The following is a 21,077-nucleotide window of genomic DNA, read 5'->3' on the forward strand; positions in this document are numbered from 1 at the left end:
TCACATGTATTGATATTTCTGTTGAATAAATGATTTAAAAATACATTTTTCCTTGTGGTTTTGTTCAAGTACATCAACTTCATTAATTAATGCGCACAGTTTCAAAGATGATCAAATGTTTGCTTGTCCAAATATGTCAAAAAAGCCAACCATTTTCATGGGATGTACTTATTTTTTCACATGATTGTATCATCCTCATCCGGTTGAGTAAGCCTTGTCACACTAATAGCTAGTGGAAGGATGACTGGATAAAGATTAGTTTCACCGGGGTGTTACCCAATTTATGCTATATTCCGTTATCAACAAAAGGACCTGTAAGCAATAAAAGTAGCTGTGATAATCCTGGTCTGTTATCTGAGGGAATGAGGACACAGGAGACATAACAGAGCGCTTTAAAGAGAACAATTTTTCTGTTTTAGTTTCAATTTATTTCCCTATAGCACATTTTCTTACACTTTAAATCACTGATCCAGCTTAAACAAAAAAGGCACACACAATGCTCTTGGTGTTCTGTTCACTGACCAGGCTGCTCGAGCTCTGAATCTCCGCCCTCTCTCTCTCTCTCTCTCTCTCTCTCTCTCTCCCTTTTTGGTGTTTGGTGCCTACTGGGAGAGGAAGTGGACATAAATAGTCTCGCATGGATCACACACAGGTGTTGACACACATTTGTTACCGGCTCATTCTCTGTTGCTCTTGCCACCCTTCACATCCAGTTCTTGACCCCGCCTCCTCAGTATGCTCTGGGACAAATGAAAATTGCCCAAGGTTTTTTTTTTTTTTTTGGCCACAAATTTCAAAGGTTATCATCATTGTATCAAACTTTAATATCGAGACATGTCTACTCTGCTCTGCCCTGTAGCTACATTTTCAGGCTGAGCTGCACACGTCTGGGCCAGTGGGCCATCGGCTACGTGACTGCCGATGGCAATATCCTGCAAACCATTCCCCACAATAAGCCTCTCTTCCAGGCTCTCATCGACGGCTTCCGGGAAGGATTGTAAGTGTGTTTATATCCGTCATTATTACCCGTTACTATTGTGTTAGGCTAGATGCTTGGCTTCCTACTATGCATACAGTATGGGCATCATTGCTGTTCATTTTGTTCGGATGTCATTATTAGCTTGACCGTAAACATCCCTACATTGGAAGCAGTGTCTCAGCAGTGGAGGCTGAGATTTTATGTTGCATGATAATGTTTTTTGTTAGCTACATAACTGCTGTAACAGTTAGTTGATCTCAGATGTTTGTCACTCATTACAGTGCATTATTTTGTAACTATTGTTTAAAGTATTTTTCGTCATTTGAGGTATATTGAGTCACCGATCTCTGTGCTTGAAATACCTCAGTGACTTATGACCGCACATCTGTGTTTTAGTTATCTGTTCCCCGATGGCCGTACTCAGAACCCGGACCTCACAGGGCTGTGCGAGCCCTCACCGCAAGACCATATCAAAGTCACACAGGTTAGTCTCATACTCTACACACGGTTTGTTCTTTTACTTCATATTTCAAAGCTTTGACGCACTCCTTCCTTTCTTCTGTTCAACAGGAGCAATATGAGCTGTACTGCGAAATGGGCTCGACTTTCCAGCTGTGCAAGATCTGCGCCGAGAATGACAAGGATGTGAAGATCGAGCCTTGCGGCCACCTCATGTGCACGTCTTGCCTGACCGCATGGCAGGTAAAAATGACCGCAGCAGAACTTCCTGGTTAGTACAAGTTACCACGTTTAATCTTTTATTGATTATCTGAGTCTCTTATTCTGTGCCACAGGAATCAGAGGGCCAAGGATGCCCTTTCTGCCGCTGCGAAATCAAGGGCACCGAGCCCATTGTGGTTGACCCCTTCGACCCCAAGGACAACAGTGGAGGTTCCTACGGGGGCTGCAGGGGCATGTTCGGAGCAGAGGGGGCACCTTCGCCGAGCTATGATGATGACGATGATGACCGACTGGAAGACCCCCATCTCATGATGAGCAAACTGGCTTGTACTAAAGTGCGTCTTTCTTAAACCCTTTTACTTTTACATCAGTGACAATGATTCCTAACTGATTTTCATGCACCTTAGGTGCTGTGGCCTCTTGTTGGTGAGACGGAGATCTGATTGTTTCTGTTCTATCAGTGCATCTGTTCAGTGCATCTGCTTTGCATGAAGTGGGTGGGAGAGAGAAATAATGGAAAATACATTTGTATAACTTTGCATACATCTTTATTTCGTGCAGTGTTATTTTTCCAGACTTTACATTAGGTGATGATTTGAATATTAAAGGTCCAAAGGCAATAATTATTCCTTAAACCAATGCTGTTGCACATGGTAACATACACCGATCAGCCACAACATAATTTAAATATGCATGCCTAATATTGTGTAGGTCCCCCTTGTGCTGCCAAAACAGCTCTGACCCGTCCAGGCTTGGACTCCACAAGACATTTGAAGGTGTGCTGTGGTATCTGGCACAAACACTTTAGCAGCAGATCCTGTAAGTCCTGTAAGTTGCGAGGTGGGGCCTCCATGGATCGGACTTGTTTGTCCAGCACATCCCACAGATGCTCGATCGAATTGAGATCTGGGGAATTTGGAGGCGTTGAACTGTCATGTTCCGCAAACCATTCCTGAACCGTTTTTGTAGTACGGCAGGACGCGTTATCGTGCTGAAAGAGGCCACTGCCAATAGGGATTACTGTTGACATGAAGGGGTGTGCTTGGTCTGCAGCAATGTTTAGGTAGGTGGTACATGTCAAAGTAACATCCACATGAATGCAAGGACCCAAGGTTTCCCAGCAGAACGTTGCCCAGAGCATCACACTTCCTCTGCCAGCTTGCCTTCTTCCCGTAGTGAATCCTGGTGCCATCTCTTCCCCAGGTAAGCAACTCGCATGCACCCAACCATCCACATGATATAAAAGAAAATGTGATCATCAGATCAAGCCACCTTCTTCCATTGATCCAGTTCTGGTGCTCATGTGCACATTGTAGGCACTTTCGGTGGTGGACAGGGGTTCATGGGCATGAGCATGGGCACTCTGACCGGTCTATGGCTACGCAGCCCCAGACATAGCAAGCTGTGATGCACTGTGTGTTCTGACACCTTTCTATCATAGCCAGCATGAACCTTTTCAGCAATTTGTGCTACAGTAGCACTTCTGTGGTATTGGACCAAACGGACTAGCCTTCTCTCCCCATGTGCATCGGTGACCCTTGGGCGCCCATGACGCTGTCTCCGGTTAAACGGTTGTCCTTCCTAAGACCCGACAAGACCTGCTGTTTTGGAGATGCTCTGACCCAGTCATCTAACCATCACAATTTGGCCCTTGGCAAAGTCGCGTTCTGCCTTCACAAACTGTCCGTGAAACACAGGAACATATGAAACATGGCTTTTGTCAGCATCTTGTGTGATCAGAAAATGAACTGAAGTGCTTTAGTTTGTGCTGCTCATGGTCCAGTCAACAGAAAAGATCTTTTGGAGCAATCTGGCAACTGATGGAGTGCAGAGGGCCATCACTGGTCATAAACAGTTCCAGCACAGTGTTTACAGTACATACACAGAAAATAGGTACCAACTTTTTAAAGGGGTTTTAGTGTTTAATACTAAATAGTTAATATTTAAGGCCTTACAATGTATTTCGAGTGTTATATTTTTGTCAGTTCTCAGATAATTAAAATCTTTTCTGTTGGTTGCCATCCATTATCCCATCATTGATAAAATTCAAAAATCCATCTGCAACTGGCTTTTGTCACTAATTTGATGAAATGAACACTGCATGTGGTGTCACATTCCACATAAAGTAGAAATCCTGAAATGATGATAAATTAGTAAAGGTTTGGCTTTGCTTTTTGCATTTTACAGGTAGAGAGGCCTCCATCCCCGATGTCAATGCCACCCCAAACGTCTTTGCCCCCAGTACCCCCACGTCTAGACCTCATACCGCACAGACCGCCTAACCCTCCAGGGGCCTCCAGCCCCGGTGCCACATCTAAGGTAAATTCATTAACACTGCCTTGTGAAACCGCAGTGTTGTATACAGTAAACGACCAATTTATCGTCACATGGCTAGAAGAAAATTATAAGACCTCTAATTATATCTTCCTATTGTCAGGCTTCCACACATCACAAAGACAAGCCGTTGCCTCTGCCTCCAGCTCTGCGAGACCTGCCTCCACCTCCTCCTCCCGAGCGGCCTCATTCTGCCGGAGCTGATAGTAGAATCCTGAGACGGCCACTGCCCTGCACGCCTGGAGAACCACCTCGTGATAAACCACCTCCTACCCCACCCAATCGTAGTATGGCTGACTGGAACTTACGCCCAGTCCCCAAAGCTCCCTCTCAGATTGCTGCTGTAGGAGGAGAGACCCGTGGGTCTCGAGAGCTCTCTAACCGGCACTCCCTTCCGCTTGCCCTGCCCTCGGCTCTTGATGGTCAGCGGAACAGCAACTCTGCCGGTCTCGAGCACCAGCTGGTGGGCACTTTTGTACACTTTGTACCAAACAGTAGTGTTGTGTCAAGGGTGGACAGATGAGTAGCCTGGGCACACAGACCAAACACCATGGCTTATAGCCAAAATGTTAGACTTTTGCAGGATGATGTGCTACATTTTTGACCAGTCATATAAGTTTCCATGCAACCATAACCGGGGACTGGGTAGCATACTGGTGGGCTAGCTTCTAAATTTATAATTTGTTCATGTCAAAGCAAGTGCGTTTTTGTCATTCCTCTATATAGCTTATATAAATGGGAACAAAATGTATCTTCTCCAGTACCATGCTGCAACACATAATACAGTAGTACAACACACAAGACTACAGAAACAATGTGGGACAATAAGTATACAGAACAGTGAATACACAGTGCATTTGTTGTTAAATAATGATGTTTCCCTACACTTTGCTTTTGGATACTATACTTTTCTATAATATGAATTCTCACGTGTGCCATTTCTAACATGGGTTTGTGTTATTGCCTCACTGCTGCAGTGTTTTGGTGCAACAGCCTCTGGCGGACCTGAGTATGACAACCCGAAAGTGAAGCCCTCTGCATCGGCAAATGCCATTTATTCTCTTGCAGTCAGGTATATGCTGTGTATATTGTGTGTGGCTCTCTTTTTGCATGTATTGTTTGCATGTCTGAGTACTTTTCTTTGTTTGCATTGTCCAGACCCCTTCCTGCAGTGAAGCAGATCTGTGGGGAGGATGGCTGTGAGAATAATGATGAGGATTCTGACTACATGACTCCCAGCTCTCTGCCTGTACTGACCACCATGACTCCTTCACTAGGGGAGGCAGTGCCCAGGCCTCACCACCCTAACACTCCTAACTCAAGGTAAATTAGTTTACAAGCATCAACACTCACAGTAAATGTTGAAAAATAAAAAGATTTTTTATTTATATTTTTAATGAACTTCAATCTCTTTGATTGTCCAGGGGCTTGCACAGTGATCTGGACCTCGAAGGCCCACAGATGTATGAAGCCATGTACAATATTCAGGCCCAGGCCCTTAGCACCACTCTACCTTATCAAGCCAGTGATTCAGGTATGAGTAATATATAGGGAAGCAAGTCAAATCTGCTAAAGTATTTTTAAATATAGACTCATTCTATCAATCATCTCAGTTATGATCAGTGATAAAAGGACACATTTTTTAACGAGCTGTTTTTGATTAAAAGTGGAAAACATGTCCAAAATGAAGGATTAATTAATGTTTAATGTAACATATTTCTGAAAGGGAAAAAAAAGCATCCTTTACATTTTTACTGGGTGTTTGTCATTTTTGAGTAACATTTAAAAACAGTATTCAAAAATCTAAATTCAAACCACTAGACACATCGTCTCGAATGTCCTATATTATGAAAAACTACAGCTGCATCTTAAACCGTTCAGTACAATACCAACTAGGCACTGATACTGGTGACTGTTGTATGTGATTTGGGACACAGCCTGAACATAGAGGAAGTGCTGACAATAATCTTTAATGAAAGTGACGACGAAGGAAAAGTGTTATCTGAACCAGGGAGTGACTCAAATGAAGAACTGTTATGTCTCCTTAAGACACTTTCTTTAGAAACGAGAAGTTAAACATACATTTTTATATCAGTAGTTATGATATGAGTTGTTTGGTGTTATTTGGAGTTTATTGACCGTTGAAATAATGTTTTTCCATGTCTACATTTCAATATGGTCTTAAGTCATTATATGTAGAGTTGAGGTCATAAGTTTTCATATGCCTTGCAGAATCTGGAAAATTAAAAAAAAATTTAAATAAGAGGGATCATTTTAAAAAGGCAACATGATACATAGAGCCAGGGGGTGTAAACTTTTGAAAAGGATGATCGGTGTAAATTATTTTGTTTAAAGGTCTTTTTTTTCCCCCTCATTTAATACTGCCCTTCAGAAGCTACATAAGATATTTACATGTTTCCCAGAAGACAAAATCATAACAATCATCCTGTTCAAAAGTTTTCACCCCCCTGGCCCTTAATGTATCGTGTTGCTTTCTTGAGCAACTGAGTCCCTCAGTTGTCCTCAGTGTGAAAAGATGGATCTCGACATCATATAGCTGCTGTTGGAAAGGGGTAAAATATACAGATGATGCTGGAGAAACTAAGAATGTTGCACGACCTGGAGTAGTTTTCTGAAGAACAGTGGGCAGTTGAACTGCTCAGGATAAACAAAAGAACTCATGAGCAAGTATCACAAAACAAAAAAAAGTGTCACTGACCATCCAGGTAGCGCACACAGCATTAAGAATCAAATATATGTAAACTTTTGAACTGGTTCATTTGTGTAAATTCAGTCATTATTGTGTCTTATGGACTACATGTAAACATCTGTTATGTGAAATAGCTTATTCAGGGCAGAACTAAATAAACAACAAAATACAATTTTTATGATCCCTCTTGTTTGTTTTTTAATTAACATTTTGCAGATTCTGCAAGTCGTATGTAAACTTATGACCTTAACTGTAAATTTCTAAAGGCACTTTAAATTTTTTAGCTGTTAGCAGCTTATATTCTTAACAAAAACGTTCATATTTATAGTGGAGTGTTAAACAAGAGGAAACCTGAATGTATAGCAAAATACCAAAACGAATCCAGAGGCTAATGACTTAATAAGAATGAATAAATACGTTATATGTGCGTAGATGAGCAGCCCTACATTTATAACCTCTATTTGTCCAATCATCTTGGCCATCCATGTCTGTCATTTGTGCAGTGAGGTAGGTTTGTGTCACTTTGGTCCCCCTGTGTCCAGACTACTCCGAGTTGCCTCAGTCGGGGATCAGTAACGGGCCGCAAGAGACAGAGTGTGAGGAGGAGGAGGAGGAGGAGGAGGAGAATGGCTATGACATTCCCAAACCGCCTCTGCCAATAGCACGACGTACACTCTCAGATGTGAGCGGCACATCCGCTGCATTCAGCCGCCTGTCTGTGGACAGCGAACCAGGAACGTCAGTCCGTAAGTACTTGCTTGACAGATCATTACTTCACGCATTTATTGCATGACTTTGATGCTTGTTTTGTTTTTGGGGGGTTTTTTTGTTTGTTTTTTTCTCAGAAATTCAAACTTTATTAAATGTTATTTGAATAAATGTTTTGTGACATTTGTACAGTTCAGTTTGTTGATGGAGTAGAGGTTCCCAACCACCAATAGTGGGTTAGTGGGGGCTTCAATTACACTCGTGCACACTCCTGAAGGAGTTCTGATCATTTTCACCCACTCCAACAGATGTTTTTGTTTCTACCTGCTTGCAATATGTATATTGAATATGAACTGTTTATCATTTAGTCATTTAAACTGTGGCGATGCTAACATAGATAAAGCATTTACTAAGGATTATCACTGTAAACAGGAGCACCTGATATACTCCTGCGTTAACCTCTTTTACCGGTAGCCAAAAAATGGCATTTTTGTCTGTTTTGGGGGTACCTGTGTTCAGCATTGATTTGTTTTGTGATCTCACACACCACAGTAGTGGGTAATAGCTCATATGAAAGTGGACACTTAAGACTTTAAGAATTAGCAGTTATTTCAAGTATTTCTTCTTTTACCTAGCCTACCTGGGGAAATGTATTCAGATTTTTTTTTTTAATTATTAAAAAAATTATTTACTTTTAACACAAATGTTATATCTTCACAGCAAATGTTGATATCAACCCCATTTCTGGTCTCAAAGATGCCCCAAGTATTTGTCCATGAACATGCAAAATATGAGGAAGTTATCTCTAACCAATAAAATTGTGTGTAAGGTTATCCAAACACAGGTAAAAATAAATAAAATAAAATAAAATAACAAAACACTCAAAAATGGCACAAAACCTCTCCAAATGATATAAAACCTCTCTAAATGGCACAAAGCTTATAAAAATGGCACAAAACCTTTAAAAATGGAAGACTTCTAGAAATAGCAAACTTTTTTTTTAAAGGCACAAAATAACCCCTCCAAATGGCGCCAAACGTCTCCAAATGGCAGTAGCATGAACTCTGTTACACAATGTGTAATTTCACACACACAAAAAAAGTCTGAAACATACTTAAAATATAATGTTTATTAAAAATACTGCCAGAGCCCCAGGTGAAAGAGCACTTGCTCTCCGAATGGCCCAAATGATAGACACACGAGTGACCCCTCTCCTCTGACTTCTCTGGGGTGTAGATAGAGCCCCTCAACTCAATCCACATAGTCTTCCTCCAAAAAAAAGTGCCATTCTGAAATAACTGCTCCAGAAGCTGTGACGCATTCAGGCTTTTTCGGGAGCACGCTGCCGCCATAAGACGCCGATAAATCGCACGCTGAGCGAAAACCAGTAGAAAACTAGTGATCAGAAAAAAACTGGCAAACATGCAAAAACCTGCTGTATAAAGTTTTGCAGGAAGACCGCTAGAGCGGAGCTGCCATTTACTGATAGTTTCTCTGCACGGCCCTGTAGCGCTTTGCTGATTGGCCTGTACCCGCTGACCCACAACTCAAGACCAACGGATGCACGTGTAAAAGTTTGGTTGTGCTGATTACGCTTTTGATTTTCTCAGCCTCTGAGTGGTCAATCATGTCGAGTTTGGGCTTGTTTGAAAGCTAGAAGTATCTACAATTCGTCCATGTAGGTGTCAATCAAGTGAGACTGCCCGATTAAAATTTAGGAGGCGGGGTGTTCAGCATAGCCAAAGCAGATTAGCTTTTTTAGAATGTGTCTCAGTTCAGTTTATGGCTAATTACTAAATTCCAGAGGGGTGGGATATCAAAACACTTGATGCATTTTGAAGAGGACATTTGTGACTAAATATGGAACTTTGCGTTTGTTTTCTTCAATAAAGCTGATGGACTTTATACCGATGGAAATGTGCATGATTTATAAAACCGCGAGTGAACTGGATTTTCGTCTATGTAGGTAATGTAAGGGAGTGTACGTTTATACAAGTCCGATCTTTGGTTTAAATTTTATAATTTTATTGTGGCAGTTGTATACGGTGTTTTACTATCAAAAAAGCTTTAGTCGTGCTCTCCGATTTATCTCTGTCTCAATGTTTTCATGGAGAGGTGTGAATTGTTTGCCCAGCAGGGAGCTCAAACTCCACCCCTTTCCCATCCCCCTGCTCACCAGCAGTTAAGCACACAGTCATGAAACTGTACACACAGCCACCAGTGTCCTGACTAATCTTGTACCAGAACTGCGGCGATAAAATAATTCATTTGTTTAAACTAATTGAAAATGTCCGATAAGTCATTTTCCATTCCGCCGGCGGAATGAACGCGAGTGTTGGGGCTTAAGGGGTTTTAATGTCCCACAAGCTTCATATCTGCCTGTCCACTCCTGTCCATACGAAACTGAAAACCACCCACACCTGTACTCACACCCATACTGTAATAAAGTTGGAAAACTCTGACATTAGACCTCAGTGGATGTACTTATTAATGTACCACTTATTAAAAATCATTAGTGACACACTCAGACATACGCAAGAGAAATCTGGCCTCTGAAGCCTCTAATGCCTGGGTCACACTAGAGCAGTGGTCACCAACACTGTTCCTGGAGACCTGCCTTCCTGAAGACTTTAGCTCCAACCATAATTGTGCCCACCTGACCACCTAATCATTACCATAAAACGTTCTTGATCAACTAAAACAGGTGTGTTAGATTTTGATTGGAGATGAAACCTGCAGGATGGTAGATGTTGAAGAATAGGCTTGGTGAACACTGCTTTAGAGGATAATTGGGCCGATTCATCCTGCCAAATGTGGCGCAATGTTAAGCTGATCTTAAATGGTTATCTACTCAGTTTATCTCGTGCTGTAGGGTGGGTAAAATCCAGTTAACCTCTTCATTCTTTTCACTGTCCAGTTGTGGTCAGCCCAAATAAAAATTTCACACTTGGGTTGATTTTAGCATTCCATGTTGGTCTTAGATGACTAATGACTTGCCACTTTTTGTGCATATTGGGGCTGGGTAAAAAAATATAGGTTCTCATATTTTAATCGATCTTCAATATAACAAAATGATAGCTTTTTTTAAGGCCCTGTTTACACTAGTGCGTTTACATTTTAAAACAGCGTTTTCTGCTGTGTTTCGGAAACGATCTCCGTCCACACTACACAACCAAATACGCATATCCCATGACCATTTATGCACACTGGGCATGCACATACAAGTGTAAACAGGAAGTTGGTTGCTAGTCACCAGCAGACACAACAAACTGGCGTTCTTACACTGCTTGAAATGAGATTTGTTGGCGATTGCTCTAATCATAGTTCGCCTCTTGCACATGTAGGCAGCTGCAGTATTATTAATTACAGAATGTTTAAAATTTTATTTATTAAACATGTTTCAAGTTGTTAATGAATTTCACTGTTGCACATTTACAGTGTTTTTATTTCTTTTACAGCAATGTGCAGTTTGCGCTTACCTTGTGTGCATTGATACACATATTTATGATTTCTTGTTACAATGTTTGTTACACAAGGTAAAAAGTAATTAAACATAGTTCTGTGGGCCTTCTTGTTAATGTAAATGTGTATTTCAGTAATATAGCTAAATAGGAGGATTTCAGTTACCGGCATTTATATTTAAAAAAAATAATAAATCCATGTCTGCAAAACTAACATTTGAAATATAATATTGATAACTAATCGATATTGAATCAAATCGAAACCATATAAATAAGAATTGAATCGAATCGCCAAATTGGTCGCAATACCTAGCCCTAGTGCATATGTCAACTAAAATGAACTCGGACCTCTATAAAACAACCCACAACGATCTTGGACCATCTCTAGTGGTTGTTTGCTTATGCTTCATTTTGCACTTGATTTATGTCTTGAAGTGCTCCCAGTCAGTTTGATTTGCTTTATGGATAAAGAAGTTGAGGCTTGCTGTCTACACATGGCTGCAGATAAGTTCATGCACTTATCCAGTCAGATAATCATGTGACAGCAGTGCAATGCATAAAATCATGCCAATTCAGCTCAAGAGCTTCAGTGAATGTTCAAATCAAACATTAGAATGGTGGGAATATGTCATCTCGGAGACTGTGGAATGGGTGTTGGTGCTAGATAGGCTGATTTCAGAAACTGCTGGTTTTCACACACAGCAGTCTGTAAACAGAATGGTCTGGGGGGGAAAATACCCAGTGAGTGGAGGTTACGTGGGTGGAAACGAGATCAGAGGAGAGCCAGACTGGTTCAAGCTTACAGGAATTCTACAGTAACTCAAATGACCACTCTGTCCAATGGTGGCAAGCAGAAAAGTATTTCAGAATGTATAACATGCCGAGCTTTGACGTAGATGGGCTACAACAGCAGAAGACCACATCAGGTTCCTGTCCTGTCAGACATGAAGTGGAATATGAGGCTACAGTGGGTACAGACCCACCAAAACTAGGTAGTTAAAGATTGGAGACAGACCTGGTGATTGTTTTTTTCCAATCTTCAACTGTCTAGTTTCAGCAGCAACAGCAATGCCTTGGTCAAAGTCACTGAGATCATGTTTTTCCCTCTTGCTGATGTTTGATGTGAATATTACCGGAAGTTCTTGACCTGTATCTGCATGATATTTTTGTATTGCACTGCTACCACATGATTGGCTGGTGTATATATTTTCCTACCACTTAAATGAACCCACTTAAAGTAGGTCTTTGGCATGAAGCATGAGTTGGTTTCAATGGTTCTGCCACAAAATCCTTCTGTTTGTTTTTTGTTTTTTTCACTTCTGGTATTTCACTTCAGTTCTGCTTTTTGTTCTGATTTCATCCACAGAATGTAAAATATCCATTATGAATAACATAATTCAGCATTATAAATTAGGATTTCTAAAGAAGTTGTGGTTTAAACAGCATGATCTGATAGTTCATTAGCTGGTTAAATGTCCACAAAGGTAATTTGGTTTCCCTTTTGGGTCCATTTAAACTGGGTATGGATCATTTAAAAGGAACTATAGGGAATGAGATCCTGCCTTTTGATATGAAAATGCATTGTCATGTGCGAAGTAAGGAATAAAACACAACAGACTGCAGTTCTATGAAGATAATCCATGCCAGGGTGGTGAAGTGAATTAATTTGTATAACCGTGCAGTCTGGAGTGTGTGATTCTGCTTACATATTCCACAGCAGAGTTGAATTCTCGAATCTCATTTGTCAGAAGGTGTGCATTATTTTTGTATAACAGCACGGTTCGGGCAGTAGTTCCAGCTGTAACATGAATAACAGGTTAATATTAATTTGTTCATTCTAATGTTATTGATTTTTCCGTATAGTAACAGCTCATTCACAGGAACTTGAATGGCAGGCACTCCACACAATCAAAGAGTAATAATTAATGGATTTATGAGGTAGCTGTTTTTAACAAAGCAAAGTAGGGCAGTGGTAGCTCAGTGGTTAAGCTGTTGGTTTACTGCTTAGATGGTCATGAGTTCAAACCCCAGCACTGTCAAGCTGCCATTGTTGGGCCATTGAGCAAGGCCCTTAACCCTCAATTGCTCAGATGTATGAATGAGAGAAATGTACGTCGCTCTGGATAAGGGCATCCACCAAATACCATAAATGTAAATGTGTGTGAAGTACTTGTGCCATTTTTCGTTACGTTCCACATTTAACATTATCTTCTCCAGTTCGTCAAATTTATCTTGTGCCTCGGCCCATTTATCAAAATTGCCTTATTCACCATACAAGTAAAATGACATGCAAAAATCATCCATTTATCTAAGTAAAGTAATTAAGAAACGTTTACAGTAGCTTTCTCACTCTGTAACTGTATTTTACTATGGTGAAAATTGTTTATAGGCAGTGCGTTAACTTAGAACCGTGATTAAACTGACTGGAAGTACCTGTGCATTCAACAGTTTGAACACACGCCTTCCAGCCAATCAGAATTGAGTATTCAGACAGACCATGGTATAAGTGTGTGTGTGTGTGTGTGTGTGTGTGTGTGTGTGTATATGTATATATGTGTGTGTATGTGTATATATATATATATATATATATATATATATATATATATATATATATATATATATATACACACACACATTCATGTCCTCTTTCTTTCAGTCTTCGACTCTGCAGAAGCTCCTGAACGGCCTCCGAAACCCCTCCCACGTCGCATCAACTCGGACCGCAGGCCGAGCCCTGTTCCCCCCGCAGCCGCGTCCAGCAACCCGCAGATCAGCAGTGAGATCGAGCTGCTCATGAGCCAGGGCTACTCCCACCAGGACATCCAGAAAGCTCTGATGATCGCGCAGAACAACATTGAGATGGCCAAGAATATCCTGCGCGAGTTCGTGTCCGTCCCGTCCACGGCACACATCCTCACATAGCAGCCCTTCCTGATCCACAGCGAGTCCTATCTCTCCCTCTCTTTGCTCCAGGGCCGTCCTCCCACGAGTGTAGGTCATTCATGCGTGAGGCACAGGCCTTATCCGGCTCCTGCATGCTGTTAGCCAGCAGGATCACCGTTCTTGAAGTCAGCCTCATTGGCATTGCACATCCACTGAGGCTTTTAGTCAAACTCAAGCAAGGACAAAAAATATTGTGTGTTTTTATATAATAATTTAATTTATGAGTCCATATAGTTAATATATACACATTTAAGGGTGGATAGGTTTGAGGGCAGGTCCAGAGAGAACGTGTGAGTGAGTGTGTGAGTGAGTGTGTGAGTGAGTGTGTGAGTGAGTGTGTGAGTGAGTGTGTGAGTGAGTGAGTGAGTGAGTGAGTGAGTGAGTGAGTGAGTGAGTGAGTGAGTGAGTGAGTGAGTGAGTGAGTGAGTGTGAGAGTGTGATGGCTGGGGAAAGGGAGGGACTCATCAGCACTGCTGTTCTGTCACATGTGGAAAATTGCAGCTGAATGTTTGCTGGTGTCGAAAATTGCCTTTTGTGGTGTTCTGGTACTTTCTTGAGGTGTGTGTGTGTGTGTGTGTGTGTGTGTCTGTGTCATTTTTTTAAGTGGCAGGGCATGAGTGACAGTCCCCGTACTACAACCTGATTTTCTGAAATCTGATCTAACGTCATGTACTGGTTATGTTAAGTCACTTTCTGTTTGTGTGTGTGTGTGTGTGTGTGTGAGTGAGTGAGTGAGTGTGTGGAGTAGTACGGTCGTGTGATGTCACCGGACGCTGCCAGTTGAAATTGGCTTTAACCATCATCAGTCTCTTGCATTGCCTCTGCTGCTGTGTAGCATTACTGTAACTGATTTGTTTATACCGCAGAATTGGATATCGTAGCCTCATGTATGAATCCCGTTGCATACGACATGGCAACAGTTTGTAAATCCTGCTCCAAAAGAGTGGAAAATCGAGCTCCAGGCGGAAATCTGACGCCTTTCTCCGAGTCCCGAAGCAGGCGAGGGCTCGTTATTCGTGTTGTAGCCTTCGTTATGTGTGTGTGTCATTACCCTGATGGCGAATGATAGGCTTTTATACGTGTGCTCTAACAGATTAGTGGGGAGGTGGACACAAAGTGATGCATGCGTTTTGTTCGAAGGAAGTGTTTGCTTATACAGTTTCTGTGCTAAATCAGGACTGAAATCGCTCCAATTTCGCTGAGATTTTGTCTGAAACTGTTCATCTAAGTGAAATTATTATTATTATTATTATTATATTACTGTTGTTGTTTTTTTATGGTGATTATTAATTCAGAAGTGCTTTACTGCTGCTACTCTTGTTAGTGCTAAACAATTAAGCCTTAAATGTATATTTGTGAATATTGTGTTTAACCTGTTTTAAAGTGACAGTATCTGTTCGGTTGAATTTGATTATGTAGCATACTTGAAACTGCGAGCAGCTTGTGCAGCTCTGGGCCCAGGCTGGCGTCCATCTTTCTTTTCGTTTTTCATTTTGCGGTCACGTTTTTGTTTTGGTGTTTAGGGTGTTCCAGAAACTTCCGTCAGCGCCATCACTGGAGCACGTACGCAAACGAGTAAAAGTATGTGAACAAGCACGTTGTTGCAGAAAACCTTTGACTTGTCTGATTAGCAGTTTAGAGGTTTCACGTGTCGGCTTGGCCCTCTAACACGGATCGGGCTGTACAGCAGCGTTATGGAATGGTTTCATGTTGCAGTCTCCCTCTCTTTTTTTCTTTTTTTTTTCTCAGGAATACTGTACATCCACAAAGAAACTCTTATCAGTATTGAACGGGAAATGAAATGATGTCTCCATCTTCTCTTATTCAGGGCAGAAGCACTGAATGACTACTTTGAAGTCTTTGACTAATTCGACACGTTTATTAGTGACGTCGGCTTTCCTCAGATCTCCACGGATGCGCTCAGAAATCGGACTCGGACTGTGTTACACACGATGAAATGGATACATTGGTAGCTTATGAAGCCCTGGAGGAAATTAATGTTCCCACCCCCATCCCCCCGTCTGAGATATTGCACTGGCATAGCAGGTACTTCCACAATATGAAGCTTGTAGGTACAACTTTGTTAATCAGAAATGAAAAACGCTCCAGCTGGTTTTTATTCTGACATGGCAAGCAGGTGATGATTTCATAGTTCAGTATTTTTGTTTGCACCATGTGAAGTAGTGAAGCTTTGTTTTCAGATCAGAGCTATTTTGATTTTTTTAAATTCTGATTACTGTATTTCTTGTCAATATTGTATATCAAGTGAATGTGTGTGTATGTGTGTGCGCGTGTCTGTGTCTTGCAAGATTTCACACCGTATACCAATTTGTGCTCCGATACTGTCACTTTAAAATCATGCGTATAAAGTTACTTATGTATAGAATATATGGAAACAGCTATTTCATTTTGCATTCCTGTACATGTCAGAATTTAATTTTATTTTACTCCTTTTTTTTTGTTGTTGTTTTTGTTTTTTGTTTTTTTTTGTTTTGTTTTTTTTTTTTTGTTTTTTTTTTACACTGATGTGAATAATACTGTGAGCAGTGCCATATGTCTAGAAAATGTCTGAAATGTTGTCTGCTGCCCGGAGTAAGGCCTTGTGAATGAGTGAACGTGTCCTGGTGTAAGTGATCCATTGTATTTTCACACAGCCCCTTGTTGCTACATGCTTCTGAAGCTTTTGCCGTGACATCATGCCGAATAGCTGTTGACTGGAACGTCTACTTTAGACCACGTGAGGGAGCTCTTTCCTCATTTTGCAATGACTCCCTCAAGTGTTTCAGGATTTTTCTTTTTTTCTTTTCATTCTCATATCACTTTGGACGTATGCACAGTAATATACTGTCTAATTAAACAAATAGAAACAAAGCTAATGTCCTCAGTCTCTAATTTTAGGTACTGTTATGGTACAGAGGCTGGTACAGACATCCACCTGGTGCTGTAGAAGTAACCATGTTCTCCCATAATAACTGCTATATCCAGACAAACAAAGCTTCAGGTGAACTGTTGAATTCGGATTGTTAAAGTCAGTGTTACAAGGTAATTGTGCTGTACGTCCGTGTGTGCGTGTCATTTATTTACGTTATTTAAGAACGTGAATGTTCCTCGCCGCCGTCAGTAGTCGCCTTAATAAGAATCGAGCGTTCCAGCCTCTCAGCCCTGGATGAGAGAGAGCAAAGCTCATGGTGAGATTTGCTTCGCCTTAGTGATCGTCATATTCCTGATCCAAACTGCCGTCTCCTTGAGTGCCATGATCCTCAGCGTCTGCGAGTGTGTGAGTTTCAGAAATGTGGATCTTTTTAGAGGTTAACACTCCTTTAGATTAGGTTCGAATAGCAACATGGTCTCTTAGCCACTCGCTAGTGTAGCCTGGTTGCACAAATTGGTTCATTTAAGGTTTTTTTGTTTGTTTGTTTTTCTTCATGTCAAAGCCAAATACGTTTGGATATATTGTATTAAGTACAGACATTTTAATATGTACGTACATACATGCATACATACATACATACACAGTCAGTGTTGGGCCAACAAAGATACACATTTAGAGACAGTAATGTTCTGTAATAGTTTGAACTAAACTATCGTTAAAAATCGAGCATTGCTGCTAAGACTAATGATATTTATTAATGTTGATGTACTCCAACCCAGAAATCCCTCCTTCAGAAAACCTTCATAAATTTTGAATTTCTGTATTATTAAAGCCATTTTGAAAGAATACAGGAGTTGATCTTATGTTTTGAATTATAATCCCTTTCTTCTTTTATTTATACTAGAGATTTCACTAGAGAGCTTGTCACCCAGGCTTTATTTAAATGATCAATGAATGGAAAGGAAACAGTTTTTAATGGAAAGGACAGTGTGTTTAATCAAGCTTTAAGGGGAGTAGGGGGAGGGAGATCAAATATCTTTACAGAAATAAGGCATGAATGAACCTGTGACGTACACAAAAACGAGATGCGACACTCAGTGCTAGTTTTTGCACATGGAGCTGACTAGCTTACGTTTAAAAAAAAAAAACAAAAACTGGTATTTGTAATAATTGTGCCTTCGGTTATGTTCTTGCTTTGGTAGAGAAAAAAAGTGTGAACGGTGTGCTTGAATGATCATAGTCATGCCTTTTTGCTTAGGTTTTTTTTTTTTTTTTAAACTAAAATAAAAAGAAAAGATATTAAAAAAAATAATGAGTAATAATGACCAACCTGTGTTTGTTGGTCAAACTTGCGATTCTTAAATGCACTGCAGACCTGGAGCAGATTCTAATTCATCATTTTTTACATAATGCAATATACAAACAACATATGATTGTCAGAAAGAAATTATAAGGGCCTCAGCACATTAATTAAACACTGAATTCATATACACTCAATCGACTTTAATAGGAACACCCGTACATTTTATGCAGTTATGCAATCAGTTAATCATGCACAATGTATACAATCTTGCAGACACGGGTCAAGAGCTTCAGTTAATGTTCACATCAAACATCAGAATGGTTGCTGCTGCCAGGTGGGCTGGTTTGAGTATTTCAGAAACTGCTGATGTTCTGACTTGCTGAAACTTGACAGTCGAAGACTCTCTTTTGGGTGAGCCTGAGCCCATGATACACTCAGATTCTTGTTCTTGGCTGACAGAAGGGGAACCCAATGTGTTCGTCTGCTGTTGTAGCCCATCCACCTCAAGGTTAGATGTTTTGTGCATGCTGAGATACTTTTCTGCTCACCACAGTTGTGAAGAGAGCTTACATGACTTTCTATATCATTCCTGGCAGCTCAAACAAATCTGGCCATTTTCCTCTGACCTTTATTATCAACAAGGCATTTCCACCCACAGAACTGTCACTCATTCAATGGTTTTTGTTTTTCGTACCATTCTGTGTAAACTCCAGAGACATGTGTGTGAGAAATTCCCAGATCAGCAGTTTCTGAAATACTCAAACCAGCCCTTCTGGTAGCAACAACCATGCCACGATTAAAGGCACAGAGATTTTCCTTATTTTGATGTTTAGTGTGAACATTAACTGAAGCTCTTGACCTGTATCTGCATGATTGTATGCATTGTGTTGCTGCCACATGATTGGCTGATTAGAGAACCGCATGACTGAGCAGGTGTTCTTAATAAAGTGGACGGTGAGAGTACCTTTCCTCTCAGTGGGTCAGATTAATGTGTATAGCATATACAGATTTCAGTGTGAAAGTTTTTCTTTCAGCATAAACATTGTACATATTTTAAAAAGACTAGATAAAAAAATAATAATAATTTTGATAGATCAGATTCTTTTTTTTTTCTAAGTGATGAAGTATTGTCGGAGGCAGCAGGTGAAGCGTTTACAGTGTTGGAACGGCACAGTAGTGAGATGCAGCTCTGAGTTTCAGTGCACAGACTACAGTGAGGCAGCAGTGAGAGCGATTTAAACGGACAAAACAACGACGAGCACTTGGACACTTAACGGAGCACCCTTCGGCCGAGGTCTTTTGCCCGAATCTTAGTCGAGCACAAGAAGGACTTCATTCAGGTCACAAAGAACACTTCAGGTTTTGTCGAAATTATTTTAAATAACGACATATGTACATTATTTCATATATACATGATGTAGAACGTACAGTGCAGATTGTTCCTAATGCGCAGAGAGGCCTGTTTGGGGTGAAAAGAAGAGAAAAAAAAAAAACCCCTGAAAACCAAATTTGAACGTTGTACAGGCAGAAATGAGTCAGTGGACCTGATGCAGGATTGTGTTCCAGCTCACAGGGAAGGATTAAACATGCCAGTCCTGTAAGGAGGAAGTTCTGGGACTCATCCTGAGGGAGCTGAGAGAGTGTAGTAACATGGAGACTGCCAGCGGCCCATCCTCTCTGCTTATCCCTTGCCTCACTGTGGACGGGTTCAAAGTAGAACATTATAAATCACATCAGAAAACAGTTTGAATTTAATCATGTGAACAGGCTTCTACTCAGAAAGTACTGGAACATTTGGTGGTGAGGTCGACCGATTAGTAGATTTTACTGATCCTGACAACTAATTTGGGCAGAACCTGTCGATAACTGATCCTGAATCAAAACATAACACTCAAACTGAACTTTATTACAAAAATAAACTTGTACAACTGATGTATTGTGATGGTACCACCCCAGCAACATGAAAAAGTACATTTCGGTACCTTTATTGCGCTATAATGCCAGCTGTAAGGCAAGTCACTGCTTTATGGTAATGCTAATACGTATTCATTTCTACAGCAGCAGCAGCGAATTCACCTGGATGGTCAACATTAACATCAATTTAGCCAAACAATAAACAGATTAAAAAGGTGTTATTCAATAAAGAACATCATCTAATCGTGACTGTGGTTCAACTTTCTGTAATGTTTATTTAACATCTATAGACAGGACGCTATCTCAGTCTGCTTCTGCTTCTCTCTACCGTGGGAAAGTCTTCCGAGCTGAGGATTTGGGGGTTTATTAGTGAAAGACAAGCTGCATTTTCTAGCTCATTATCTTCAAGACAGGACAATAAGTGTATGATTGTTTACAGAATAACATGAATTGTGTGCTTGAAGAACGATAAAACTGATAATGGACATTCCATCGTGTTAAACGTACAGCTGAGTTCATAAGTTTACATATGAATGATTGGTGTAAATTTTAGAGATGCGACAACTAATCGATGATATTCGATTATGAAAATCGTTGTCAGCAAATCTCAATATCGATTAGTTGGTCTGCACACGGTGGGTTAATGGTTAGCGTGTTCGCCTCACACCTCCAGGGTTGGGGGTTTGATTCCCACCACTGTCCGTGTGTGTGTGGAGTTTGCATGTTCTCCCCATGCTGTGGGTGTTTCCTCCGGGTACTCCGGTTTCCTCCCCCAGTCCAAAGACGTGCATGGTAGGCTGATTGCTGTGTCCGTAGTGAATGGGTGACGTTCATGCACCTAAACACGGCATTTTTTTCCCCTTCTCCATAAATAAATCTGGTAGCAAACCTATTGCAAGAGATTTGCGGTGCTGTAAATCCATCCTGTCCTAAAACTTCCTCATTGTCATGGAGAGCGCAGGTCATGGTTGCTTAGCAACCGTAGACACCACGGGATATACAGAAGCACTTCAGAAAGAAGCTGAAAGCGGCACGACCACATTTTTAGGCACGACATAGCTCAGTGGTTAAGACGTTGGACTTCTGATTGGAATGTCGCTGCCACTGTTGGGCCCTTGAGCGAGGCCCTTAATCCTCAACTGCTCAGTTGTATAAATGAGATAATTGTAAGT

General features: G+C 40.9%; 2 protein-coding genes across 3 annotated transcripts in view; one reads left to right on the forward strand and one right to left on the reverse strand.

The window, feature by feature from the left end:
- The window catches only part of cbl (Cbl proto-oncogene, E3 ubiquitin protein ligase), a 54,400-nt gene extending 40,442 nt beyond the window's left edge, over window positions 1-13,958 (forward strand). The window contains exons 6-16 of the mRNA XM_053647766.1: window positions 860-997; window positions 1,376-1,463; window positions 1,550-1,681; window positions 1,774-1,995; window positions 3,848-3,979; window positions 4,098-4,457; window positions 4,972-5,066; window positions 5,153-5,317; window positions 5,419-5,528; window positions 7,247-7,450; window positions 13,530-13,958. Coding sequence (XP_053503741.1) covers window positions 860-997; window positions 1,376-1,463; window positions 1,550-1,681; window positions 1,774-1,995; window positions 3,848-3,979; window positions 4,098-4,457; window positions 4,972-5,066; window positions 5,153-5,317; window positions 5,419-5,528; window positions 7,247-7,450; window positions 13,530-13,795 — 1,912 coding nt within the window. The 3' untranslated portion in view covers window positions 13,796-13,958. The remainder of the gene's footprint in view (window positions 1-859; window positions 998-1,375; window positions 1,464-1,549; window positions 1,682-1,773; window positions 1,996-3,847; window positions 3,980-4,097; window positions 4,458-4,971; window positions 5,067-5,152; window positions 5,318-5,418; window positions 5,529-7,246; window positions 7,451-13,529) is intronic.
- Window positions 13,959-17,935: 3,977 nt separating this feature from the next.
- Window positions 17,936-21,077, reverse strand: part of mcamb (melanoma cell adhesion molecule b) — a 39,826-nt gene continuing 36,684 nt past the window's right edge. For both annotated transcript variants that reach the window (XM_053647767.1, XM_053647769.1), the window contains one exon: window positions 17,936-19,687. In XM_053647767.1, coding sequence (XP_053503742.1) covers window positions 19,685-19,687 — 3 coding nt within the window. In that variant the 3' untranslated portion in view covers window positions 17,936-19,684. The remainder of the gene's footprint in view (window positions 19,688-21,077) is intronic.

The sequence above is a fragment of the Ictalurus furcatus genome, chromosome 17 (assembly GCF_023375685.1).
Source record: "Ictalurus furcatus strain D&B chromosome 17, Billie_1.0, whole genome shotgun sequence".
Classification (NCBI taxonomy): Eukaryota; Metazoa; Chordata; class Actinopteri; order Siluriformes; family Ictaluridae; genus Ictalurus; species Ictalurus furcatus.